At 46.7% G+C, this 13,110-nt stretch overlaps 1 protein-coding gene across 1 annotated transcript; it reads right to left on the bottom strand.

Annotated features, from left to right (window-relative positions):
- Positions 1 to 5,159: 5,159 nt before the first annotated feature.
- On the bottom strand, positions 5,160 to 10,508 carry LOC131207518 (probable G-protein coupled receptor No18). The gene is made up of 5 exons (XM_058200134.1): positions 10,121 to 10,508; positions 8,846 to 8,948; positions 8,631 to 8,756; positions 6,863 to 7,040; positions 5,160 to 5,852 (listed from the first exon to the last, which is right to left on the bottom strand). The coding sequence occupies exons 1-5, from the start codon at positions 10,506 to 10,508 to the stop codon at positions 5,160 to 5,162; spliced, it is 1,488 nt and encodes a 495-aa protein (XP_058056117.1).
- Between the last annotated feature and the right edge of the window lie 2,602 nt (positions 10,509 to 13,110).

Raw genomic sequence — 13,110 nt, 5'->3', positions numbered from 1 at the left:
CTCATCAAAGTGTGGTGGTTAAATGAAACATTGAAATGCCGTGCTAAATACTTTGACGCACAGCGAATGCCTCTGGGTGTTGCTTGACATCATGTGCCTGCACGACTTTATTTGTACGCTTTTGCTCCGTCCGTCCACAGAGAAAGTGGCGTTCAGATTGGTAAATTAACTGGAATAGTTAGTCTGCACCCAGCATACAACATGTTGAATAATGTCTTCATCAAGCGGTTAGCATTTTGCTTTGATTTGTAGAAGAGAGCTATCGCCATAATTCATTGACCGTTTTAACGACATTGCTTGAAGTGATCGGTCGTGAAACGCCTTTTTTGGCTGTGCGAGACGACAAGTAACTACTTCTGAATGCAGATTTTGAAGAGAATCAAACACAAAGTGTCACTTTATGATGGCCATCACGCTGAAAACGCCTTCCCGTTTCCAGATTCGGCTAGGCTTGACAGCTAGTAAATTTTTAATAGCTTCGCTATTTACGAAGCTGCGTAAAAAGCGAACCGAAAACTAGACTCGTGAACCTCGTGAAATTTTCCTACCACCTCGGACGCTTTGAATCTGCCGTTTGTTTTATGGTGGCGGCCCGTTGGAGCTGCTCAGGAATGCGACCTTTGCAAAGGAACTTGATGGTGCTGCAGTGAGATGATTATGGTTGAATGTTAATGTCTCGCTCTGTGTTTGCGCTTTTCACGAACGTTTCTCTGTCTTTCTCGTCTTTTATCCTTCCTTGTGAATCTTTTATTTCGTCCGAGAAACACCGAGAGTAGTGGAGTTTTATGTTCGACGGAGATTTCTCCAAGCGCTGCAATCTTACCCTGCAAATCAACGAAAGTGTAAATCATTTTCCACCATCATTTTCCGCTCCGTTCGCACCAGGTAGCGGCCGATTACACGATACGATAAGGATGTAGGAAAACGAAATGCTTTTGCGTGCCGCCTGGCACATATTTTATGAGGGTTTAAATGATGAAATGGAACCCGAAATGATGGTTGTGCAACAAGGAATAAAAACAAAACGCTAAAGTAATGAAAGCAGCACAACATATGCTGAATGAAGCGTGCGCATCGTTGCGCAGAAACAAAAACTATCTACAGACCTTTTCTACGATCGCTTGGCAGTGATAGCTCCGCAACTTCGGCACATGCTAACTCAATGTCTGTAACGACACCGGAACGTGGCCGAGGAACGGTGACCCTGTTCATGTTACGTTTGCTCACAATTTTGCAAAAAAACTTTCAAACACTTCGGTAGCTCCACCGTCGTTGAAAAAAAAATTATCAATAGAATAAAGAATGGTGCCTCATGCATAAAATGCTACAGAAGTACCTAAAGGAAATGTGTAAGGTTTGATGTTTGTTTCGTTAGTAAATGTTATGTTGTTTTCTAAATGTTAATATATTGTGTACCGAACTCGTTTCGTGTAATTACCCGCTTTACTGTAACATCCCCTTGGCAAAACACTATTCGAACAATTAAAGCCAAATGGTTCCGTTTGTCATTTTCCTTCAAAGTGGTAGCATTTTATGTGCTGCGTTTTTTCAACAATGTTGCAAAAATGTATGTATCACTTAACCTAGCTATGCCTTCGGCTCCACAATAGCAATCATCTGAAAAGCTTTGACGTTGGTGGCACAATATTGAGTGTGATTGTTTATGGTTGACTTGGGAATAAAACTAGAAATGGCTGTGCAGAAGTTTTCCAGCAGTTTTCCGTACCGGAAGATTAGTCTTTAGTTGGTGGCATTTGTTGTTGAGTTGCGCATGAAAAGTACGTTTCACTCATTTCTTAGATTAGATATAGAAATTTGTTTGTCTGATACTCTTGTTGTGTTATATTAAATAAATTTCTTGTTTTCTAGTCTCCAATCCAATCACATCCATCCTAAGATGGCAGGATAACACAACATGAGTTATCAAACATGAGTTAACAAACATGAGTCGTTGTATATGGAAAACAAAACTGAATAAAATGCTATGTTCGTAAGATAATTTTTGTTTTTACATTTCGTTAGCCATCGATTATCTGATTTTCATTTTTTTCTGAACCCTATGACCTGCTAATTATTGTTTACCATCAACCTGTTCCTTAGGCACGACTCTTGCGCTTTCCAACAATCACCGATCAGTAACAGGATAGGAATGCCCAGCCGTGCACCTAACAACAGCAAAGTGTAATAGCCAAGATGGAAGTTTTATTATGATTGATTATCGTGTTCCGAGTTTTCTATCGGGTCACCCCGTAAGGTGTTTCCGGCTCCATGTCATGTTGCCTATCGTGGGCGGCGGCCACCAAAGGGCATATCCGCTGTTCCGCCGCAGTACGTCACGCAGCTTCGACCTGTTTGACGACGGAAAACTAATGCAATAAAACTATAATGAGGTTATGGAAGAGTCATGTTTTTTCATTGAAATGAAATGAACAGAATCCATTCCAAGTCTTACCTTGACCACGGTCGAAGTTTAGTGCACTCAGTCTATAGACATGCAGCAGATGAATCACCAGTAGTTACTGCAAACCATTGGCCCTGAACATGCTAAGAAGAAGCAAACGCTTTGATACTACTTTTTTAGTTGTACAAATAAACATTTGTTGTTGTTTTTTCGTTGTTGGCGATACATAAAAAATCTCAAGCCATTAAGAAAACCTTAAGCAATTTAAGTAAATGCAAATTTCTCGCACGTGATTCAGCATTCCGAAAGTTATTTATTTGAACTTCATTACATTATACCGAATCACGGAGATGTAGATGTTTCATCATGGAAGAGTTTCGCTTCTTCAAATACGGAGATGAGTTATAGAAAAAGTCAATGGTTCTTTACAGTCAGCACGCTTCCGTCTCGTTGCGAGTTCATTTATTGATAAATTAACCGTGAACGGTTCCGAGAACTATCTCGCTTCGTGACAAACTTCGCGAGTACAATGAAACCCTTTAATTACATGGCCACAAAGTGGAGTATGGCGGCTAATAAATTTATAATTTGATTGCCTGAAATTGATTACCACCTTACAGTGATCCTATCTGCCAGTAAATGAATTATGTGCTATAGATATCACAGCTGTTGGGTTTTTCACAGGCAGACTTACTCACGAGCCACGTTTTGCTGCAAGAAAAAGTACAAAATGTTAGAAAATATTCCTAACGATGATCGAGTAAACCTCCTGGGGAGCACCAAACAGGAGAATGACTGAGTTGAGAGGAAAAATTACAGACCATTGTAAAACCCATACGCAACTGCAGTGTAGGTGAAAGTTGCCTGTTGGTTCGGCATTTTTCACTCCATCATTACTTTTTTCGTTTTTCGTTATTTCGGTAATTAAAAAGACATTTTGCAGCAGCAGAAGCCTCTTTGTACAAATGTACAAAACATTCTTCAAAAGTAGCTGGCGCGAAATTTCATATTTTTGCGATTGATCCACTGACTGATTGGTCTACACTAATTGGGTTGATTGCCGATGCAAAAAACACACATTTCGCCAACAGTATTGGTAGAATGAAATGGAAAAATCATAAATGCAAGCAACAATGGGCTAATGAACAAGTGTTTATCAAAGTTCGTCGAGAACAAGGAAATTTATTGTGATGGTTGTTGTTCTCTGCTTAAAACAAACTTACGTCATTGTTCTATTGTCCGCTGATGTTGAAACATAACTTTATTGTGGTTTCTGCTGTATACAACATTGGTCAAACATAACTCGGATTGGCATTTGGTATGTTTGGGAACATTTTTTTATACCTGTCACGTTACTTGTTTACGGTACAGTAAAGTTTCGATGAAATTTTACCGTGATTACAATAACAAGCTTTTCAACAGGGTTCTTGTCAACGGTCCTCTGCTAAGATCCCTTCCATGTCGTCAGACGTACTGGATTGTTACCATTGTTTGCCGCGAAGTTTTTGCTGTTGGTGTAATGAAAGAGTAATTAAAACTTTGACTTTTTCTGTTCAATTCAACTTACCTTCCCGATTGGTGTTGGCAAACATACCGTAATGTCAAAGCAAAATATGAACTCTAGTTAAATGATAAAGGTCCTCAATGGTAGACAGTCGTCGTTCCGGTAAGTTTCCGAGAAATGAAGATAACTGAAAAATTAGGCTGGATTTTCTTTTACGGAAATGTTATAACTCATCAATATTTCTATTTTTTATACATATTTAGTTTGAGATACTTTAGTGCAACAACCAAATAAAACTGTTCCAAGTTTGTCTAACTTCTTCAAAGATTTGATACTCACTAGGAATATTGAGTGGAAAATCATCCAACTTACCCTTATATTTCACGTGTTGCCATCTCTTACCTAACAAGCAATCAAAGACCGCATTGTTTGCTTTCAGTCCATATTGTTTTCTTGTGTTTAAATAATGACCACATAATTTTCGATCCTTTTAAACTGAAACAATTGTGGTCTGTGGGAGCTATTGGTTGCCACGAGCAACCAGGCGCCTCCATCAAAAGCGTGATGCTTGGGCGCGCAATATTTTTGTTATTTATGGCACTTGTACACAAGTTCAATGAGTCGCATGAAAGTCGCATGAGCTTTCGAAAAATCTGAGCTTTTGGTGCGGCAAAATGATTTATGAGTGATGTGTGGCACACCGTGACGGAGTGAAATCGTGATTTCGATTAGTTTTCATTTTCTTATTGTGAATCAGAAGATAATATAAAAAAGGCGAATGTCGATGTCGAAAATCAGGGCAACATACACATGATCAGTTTTGGCTTCTAATACAGCCCGAAGCTAGTACAGAATACCATTCAATGAATAACCTTTTTTTTGATAGAAGAGCAGCCGTAGAAGGGTAACCTAAAGATGGTCTTTCTTAGAGGCTAAAACCCTGTTGTACTCTGTTGCACTCGAACAAGGAGCGTGTCAACCGATTGGAATTGCTGTAACAGGTCTTTATTATTTTAAAGATGTTTCGATCCATGCAATACATTCTCGCACTCGTGGACTGCTAGTATGATCATATCAGACCAATGTCTGAACGGTCCGCGACTAGTTGGTACTGGTAGTTGCAGCAACGCAAGCAGCTGAACCAACTTCCGAAACAACATCCCAGATAAAGAAACATGCCACTGCTGGTTGAATGTGTTTGGTGGATGGGATGTCTTTTAAATTTATTTTAATTTTTAATCTGTGACCGGAAGTCTACGACTTGATAAAGGTCAGGTTGTGCTTGTTCTTGAAAAATTTCCGTAAAGTCAAGCGCCAGAACGCAACCCGGAAGTCGACGTTGTAGAATGCGTAGATGAACGGGTTGATGGCGCTATTAATCCATCCGAGCCACGTCAGGAACTCCATCAGGTCGTCACTCTTCGACTCGTCCGGCAAGAACGGCATCAGCAGGTAGTAGACAAAGAACGGTAGCCAGCAGGCGATAAAGCCCCCGACGACCATGCTGAGCGTCTGGGCGGTCTTGGTTTCGCGCTTCAGCGACGAGATGCGAATCGGGATCCGCTTCCCGTGCAGCCGCACCTTGGTGGTGTTGGTCGTCACGTTCGAGGCACACGACTCCGAGAGCGATATCTGGCTCGCGCTGAACTGCACCGTGTTGATGGGCCGCAGCTCGAAGGTGGCTCCGGAGAATCGGGACATTCCGCTGGCATTGCTGCCATTGCGGGTCGTGGTCTGCGTGCGTGACAGCGCGTTCGGAGTGTTGCGTGCGGAACTGAGGAACTCGTACAGTGTCTGGTGGGAGTTGTTGTTGCTACTGCTGCCGTTCGTGTAGTGTGCGGTGGTAAGCTGTCGGCCTCCGTAGGCACCGGCCACGATCTGCCGCGGGCTGCTGTCGACATCCGAGGTACAGTTGTCCACTTCGATGTCGCAGCTCTTCTCCGTGGCCTGTAAGGTAATACGAAAGGGAAAGCGCAAAGGCAGGTTAGCGTGAGAACCAACCATCGGGGCAGCTTCAATAGCAAGAAAAACTCCTTAAAAAGGCCCCCAAAATCATGGTTCAAGCTTTCCACAAACACACCCTGGGAACCAGCAATCCTAAGCTAATATTGAATGAAGATGGCAAGTGTCAGATAATGAGCGTTGTTAATAGCTGCCTTCAAGGGCCGTCACTGTCTATCAGCGAACCACCTAGAGCAACAGAACGCTTAATTTGGATGGACAGCAGTAGCTAGGTAGGCTGACCGTTTACTGACACCACCGCGGCGGCAGTCGGCCCCCAAAAGGATGACACTAATTTGAGCTGTGATGGTTCATTTTAATGTTTAGAATGTACAAAAAACGAATTATATACCGGATTCACTTACAGAGACCGCTCTTTGCGGTCGGCGTGCGCCCTTCAAATTAGCGGGAAAATTAACAAATGGAATCGTGTTTTCGCCAAACTCCGTCGCAGCTTCTAAGGCGGTTTACTTGGGGGCCACGCTGAGCTTTAACCGTAAGAGTGCCGTGACGTCAGTGGTGATGAATAATTTTGATCGGTGTTCTGGGCGGGCACAATGTAGCGAAACACGCAAATAATTAGAGATGATTTGGAATGCTCCACGCGTGGTCTGCGTTTCCTGGCGCCACTTCGCTTTCCAACAACCGAGCTAAAAGCAGACTCGTTCTCGAACCGTTCATCCATCGAAAGCCACTGTGAACGTAAGCCGTTCCTAAGGACACCGAGTTACGGAGGGATTGAAGGTTACATTCTTTAGGATTAAATTCATCGCAGAATTCGGAGAAACGACGTTCCATCCACCCCAGCTGTTTAATCAAAGACAAACAAAACCCATCGGCCGACAGGGGAGCACAGACCTATCGCGAGTGGTTTGTAACGGTCGAATAAATGAATCAATCATTTATTACCGCACGCAAATTAACATAGCAAAACTGACTAATCGATGACCACTTACCTCGGTTTTGGTGATTCGATTTTGGCGCGATGTAAGCACGCAGCATATCTTGGAGTAGACGTACAGCATGACGGTCATCGGGATGAAGAAGGAGCCCATGGCGGAGAACACCACGTAACCCTTGTTTTGGTTGTAATGGCACTCGTAGCTCTGCAGTGTCCTTCGGTCCTGATCGTACCTGTAGCATGAAGGCATTCGAATGAATTACTACGACCGGCCGTCGTGGTTAAACAAAGCCCCCCGCCGGGTCGGACACCAAAGTTGGGTGTATAATGTTTAAATTATGAATCTCTCTCCTAAACCGCCGGTGCCGGTGATTACGGCACGGAAGGGATCACTTGCGGCACACACATCGATGTCGCTGCCGGAACCAAGCCGTAAAAACCGGCCGGCCGGCTTTTACGCCCGCAGGGATAATTGATTTTGTTCAGATTAAATTTTCAAAGTGAATATTTATCTCCCAGCCACCGTCGGCCCTCCCGCGGGGGCTGTCGGGATTCCGGTTTATGAGTCCGGCTCCACCGAGTTACTTTTGAACTTTTGAGCAAACATTCAACATTTTTGCGGAGTTTGTTTGCCCGCGTCCAGCGCTGTCAATAAACGCGGGCATCACGTTTGGCGGAACGCAAACATTGGAGAAACGAAACGAAAAAGGCGGTCGAACCACCGGGCCAGCGACACCGAACCAAACTTATGTGCTGGTGTAATGGCAAAGTTTTAAGTTGCTGGTTGCGGCACCGAAATCAATGGAAGCCAATATTGTGCGTAATTCGGTTTTTAACGGTTCACGGGAACCCATTTCGGTGTCCGTCAAACTCCGGCCGTCTGACGACGTGAGACGACGGACTACGCGTTGGCTCGGGCCCGGGGAACCGTGACACGATCCTTCGGGCGCCAAACAACGGGACCCACAACTTACCTCCGAGTTGCTGGCTCGAAACGGACATCTTATTACATTTTTCTGCACGTCCGCCCATCGTTAAAGCGGGTCGTGTGAGACCACAGGACGGACCACTTTCCCACGAACACACTGGGGCAATGATAGATTTCTGGGAAGGCAAGTTCTTTGATTTCCTAGCGATGGTTGCTAATTTTGTTAAAAGGGTGTTCCGCTTCCAGCTCGCAACGGTTGGCTGGAACGGACCCACGGCAAATTCCTGTTTGGTTGTAGTAATTGCTATCAGCAAGGACCCGTGTCGCCAGACAAAAAAAAACGAGGGCCCGGTTCAATTCTCCGAACGGACGGATTCTCCGATGACTGAGGTCATGGATTTATGAACGGTATGGATTCGAAATCGTACTCTCAGACAAACGGATCAAACCGGAAGTCTAGACTGGCAAGCAATGGCTTAGGGTCAACCCAAACAAACCCAATAGTTGTGCTGTGCCATTAACTATTAAGTATAATTTTTATTTTCAGCATCTGCTTACGGCCAGACGGCCGATTTGCGCTGCGAATGGGTCGCGTAGGACACCTTCGAGCACCACGGCTGACGATCTCGTCAGCCGTGACGCTTGCCATTTTGTGACCACGTGCCCACCGACGCGTAACGACCGCTAGCGAAGCCTGTTCTAGATCGTGCTCCCGTTCTCGGCACTTTTCGCCGGCTCATCAGTGTATCGCGCCACCTAGACTGAAGCTAATGCGACTGAAATAAAAACAAACGACACGACAGACGGCGAACGTGGTGACATCAGCCGGGCCCGGACCGAGCCCACGGTGAGCCTAATTGTCTTCGACCATCATCCGGGTGCCGGAAATACCTACCAGCCGAGAATCGGTGGGCAAGTGATGGCCAGCGCGACCAGCCAGACGATAAAGATCATCACCAGCGCTAGGCGCTTCGAACGCCGGCGCTTGGAGTAGGTCAGTGGCTGTGTGACCGCCAGGTACCTGCAAAGACAGAGACAGAGAGAGGCGAATCTTGAAAGCCACCCGTGCTCCTTCGGAAGGTCCTACACGCCCTACCCCACAAGCCATACCTGTCGACGCTGATGGCGCAGAGGCTAAGTATCGAGGCCGTGCAGAGCAGCACATCGAGCGATATCCAAATGTCGCACAGTATCCACCCGAGCTGCCAGGACTCTGCGAATGGTAGCGAGGTGTCAGAGGGCATATGTGGAAATGGGAAAGTGTGGCGAGTGAAAGTGTTTTTAGAGGGTTACGCGAACCAGCCAATAAATTCGCTCTGTTTATTCGTTGGATTGTTTTTAATTCCACCACTCCGACTCACAGGCTCAGGACGGGACGGAACGCGAAGGTTGAGCCAATTTGCGCAACGTCGTAGCCGGCGTAGAATTTCCCGCTAATTTTGTTTGCTCCTCGAGTAATGAACTTTTGCGAGAATGGTGGAAGGTTCGAACGGCCCAACGGTTTCATTGCCGGAGTCGCCGGAGAGCAAATATGGCGGATGCGATGGACCGCGGATGAGCTTCCCACATTTGCGCCCAAAAGATTGGGGCCATGTTTGCTTCTCGTAGGATGGGAAACAACGATGTACAAATAGATACACAGATTCGGATTGGTCTCTTCAGGCGAAGGCGAAGTTCTTCGTTCCCATTAAAGAACCGTCCGCAGAAAGGAACACATAGAATGTTGGCTGCATTCGGAAGTAATTGAATGTTACCCGCGAACCGAATCGCATGTAGGCGCTGCGCAATCGGCATAAGTGCGCGTAGATGGACCACGGGCGCGGGAGCTGTGAAACAAGGAACGAGGGCATGGAGCGCAGGATTTCTGGAAGATATGGCAGGCGTACGACGATTCCTACCCACTGCCAGTGATCACGATTTCGGAAAATCGGAACCCTGCGGGACGAAAACCGGGTTGACAGTATCGCTATCGCTTGTCAGCCGCTCGCCGTAAATGCGCCCAGGAAGTAATCCGATACACTTCAAGCGTGTCGAAAATAGACCGAACGATCGTGTGTGCGTGTCGCTTTTGGTCCCATTTTCGGTCGGTATTTTCGTGAAAAAGAAAACAGCATGTCGTTCTTAACAACAACAAGCTCGAAAGCGATGGATCGTTGTTTTGGGGGTTTACAAACCGGTTCCGGTACCGAAATTGCTCGGCGGAGCGGAAAATCTACGCCGGTTTGGATGTTTATGCCGTCCATACAGCAGCAGCATAACGCAAATGGCAACATTTTCGTGGAGGCACCGCGAAATATCGCAGTGTCGCGAGCGTGTGTCCAGGGAAGGAAGCGGATCTGGATGGAAGTCTGGTGAGGAGCACGGGGCGTACCCGGTTGGACGTACCGACGACGAACACGATAACGGCCGGGGGCATCACGAAGATGCCGACGAGCCAGTCGGCCACGGCCAGACTCATCACGAAGCAGTTGGTAACGGTCCGGAGCCGACGCGTCGTCACCACGGACAGTATCACCAGCGTGTTGCCGACGACGGTGATGACGATCAGCAGACAGAACAGGGCCACCAGAATCAGCTTCTTCCAGGACAGGCAGGCACGGGCACAGCCGGGCGACGCCGCGGGCCCCGGACGCTCGTCCAGGGCCGGACGCTCGAAGCCATCGCTGAACTGCACGCTGACGTACTGCTCCTGGTAGCTGGTGGCCAGCGATGCCGTACAGTTGATCACTATCGACGCCGCAGTCGTGGCCGCAGCACCACCATTGATGGCCATATTTTTTGTTTTCCAACGGATTTCGGTTGTGGATCGGTCCCGCTTCGGTGAACTGAGCCGGTCTCCCTCGCTCTATCACACAAACACACACTTCCTTAAATTATGTCCCTCTCGTACTTTGCGTCCTTTTACGTCTGTACGTTCTCCAGCGATGTAAGTGACGACACCTACCAACGTTGCCTCTGCACAGTGTGGGAGAGTTATTTCGTTTCAGTTTGATTAAACAAATTCTAAGCCATAAACCGAAACGAACGGCCATCGCTCGCCACCATAGTTGGGGCCGGGAACGTAATCTCACGGCTCAGCGATCCGCGTGGGTTCGGGGAAAAACGGTCGCTCGCCGAATAATGAGGAAGTGTGCTACTTTCCAACCAGACCACACGCTCATATGCTGCTTCCGCATTCCTTTCGCGTCATATCGCTCGCTGACCTCGGACGGCTACTTTGGTGACTATGCTGGATGCTGAGGCGCGGTGCGGGTTAATTAAACGGACGTTTCCGCGACCGCTCGGGATATCCTTTCGGGTGGTGGGCGAGGCAAGTCTGTCAATAATCAGAGTGCAATAGGAGAGACAGGACATTAGACACCAGAAATTAAACTCACTTTGCAGGGAATGTAATAAAAACGGTCGTTTTTGAATGTGGCTGAGGTGGTTGCCTGTGGACGTTAAATTATGCATCGTTCGCTATACATATCGCTACATAGCCCGTAGTTTAAAGACACCGATCAGCAGTACGATCAATTTCGTTTTCAGTACTTCTCGGCTCGTATTGGTTTAAAAGATTTAACGAGACATATTGTCGTTATCTTTTATCATTTCTGTATGAACCATATGTTGATGTTGACCGTCACAGTACGTTGCAGAACAGAAAATCGAGCACATCCCGTGCGGATTGCTTCTAGCACCGCGAGACAAAAAACTGCCCATGTTTTCGGCGATACCATTAATTAACTACAAACCCACCGTCGGTAATGGTCAGCGTGGCTATCCATCGGCAGTTTTGGCCACATCAACGATCTGTAGCCCACTCGACAGGAAATACCCAAGGTGGCCCAAAGCGAGCATCATTAAATCCCACTGATCCAGCTAAGACCCGGTGGGAAAATCTATCTCTTCTTGACCATACAATATGGCCACCCATGTTACTTTCCCGTGCATTTGTGTGACCAAACAACATCTCACCGCCTACTGACAGATTGTTGCTTACTTTTTTCGTCGTGCAACGGTTAAGCCTGAGCCAATCAACGTATGCTCCGCAATAATAATAATAATGATAACGACCAGACTGCTCTGCTTTGCTCATCTGCGCGGCCCTTATTAATAGCCGCCGGAATGGAATGTAAGATTAATCATGTACGATGATTCCGAGGGCATTACATTCCGCCGTCCATTACTAACATATTTTGACAGACTAAACTGCGGTGCGCTGGAATGGGAGAGGATATGGTCGCTGCTAAGCCGAGCAATGGCGGTACCGGGCCATTTTTATCGGTCCGTCAAGACGCGTAATCTGCCCGTCTTATGCCGTTAATGGTACAGTTTTCGACAGTTTCATTTGCTCAAACGCTGCAGTTAAGCTTTATGCTCACGAGGACAACGACGGTGACGACTGACGACTGACGACTGATATTGAATGTGGTCGGTTTCGAGTTCTGTTTCTTTTTCCGATCCTCCAGCTTCTCGATGCCTATTGCGCCTCGTAGGGATAGTACTTCACCCGAGGATGCTTGTCAAGAGCCTTACGACGACGAAGGCTAAATTTACATAAAACCACTATTGTGGGGTTTAATTCTGCCGCCTGCCGCCTTGGGACAGCCTGATTGCCTGATGGTCCTTCTTTCTGACACACAGCGCAGGAAATCCCGCTTGACGTTACATGGCAGCAATCAGCGCAATTGTCACATGGCTGTTAATGGTGATAAGGAGAGCTCGGTTTTTCACAGCCGTTGCCAGGTTTTTATCGCTCGGTTCCTTTGTCGTGTGTTTACACGCAGCGTAAGACACGGCCGCCGGGTGTCTTGTTTCTGAAGGATGCCAGGATAACAGCTTGCCAAAATGACTGCGCTGTCGGGCCAGATCTCATATCTGGTGCCCGTGTTAATTGCACTGCGGTTTTGTTCGATACCCTCACATGTTGACGACATGGGACAACTTGGAAAGAATTGTCTGTTCCTTTTAAATCAGCCCGAATACTTCTCTGTGGGCTCGTAGGTTGGCGCGCTCACATGTGGATATTATCCAATTTTAAATTGTAGTTTCATCTGAAACGAATAGAGGAAAACGTTGACTACGACATTGGAGAAGGATTTTCATGTTTTACAGTACATTTTGCGTTCAACAGGATGCCAGATAATGGGCCAAAGTTAGTTCACAACAAACACTGACTTTCGCCCAGTTCACTTATTCATCATCCTTTCGCTGCCGGAGCAGTACCCCCTGGAGTGCCACCCAAGGGAACGCTACACAGAACGGTTGTTTTCAGCCAGCGCCTCCACAGCGCCTTCAGCAACAAAGGAGTGCCCGTGGTGCTTCTTATGCATTGCCCAGTAATAAAGGTGTGACATCGACACACCACCCTTGTCAACGGTCGCTACCCGCGG

This window comes from Anopheles bellator, chromosome 2, assembly GCF_943735745.2.
Source record: "Anopheles bellator chromosome 2, idAnoBellAS_SP24_06.2, whole genome shotgun sequence".
NCBI classification, from domain to species: Eukaryota; Metazoa; Arthropoda; class Insecta; order Diptera; family Culicidae; genus Anopheles; species Anopheles bellator.
This window is presented reverse-complemented; position numbering and strand designations above follow the sequence as displayed.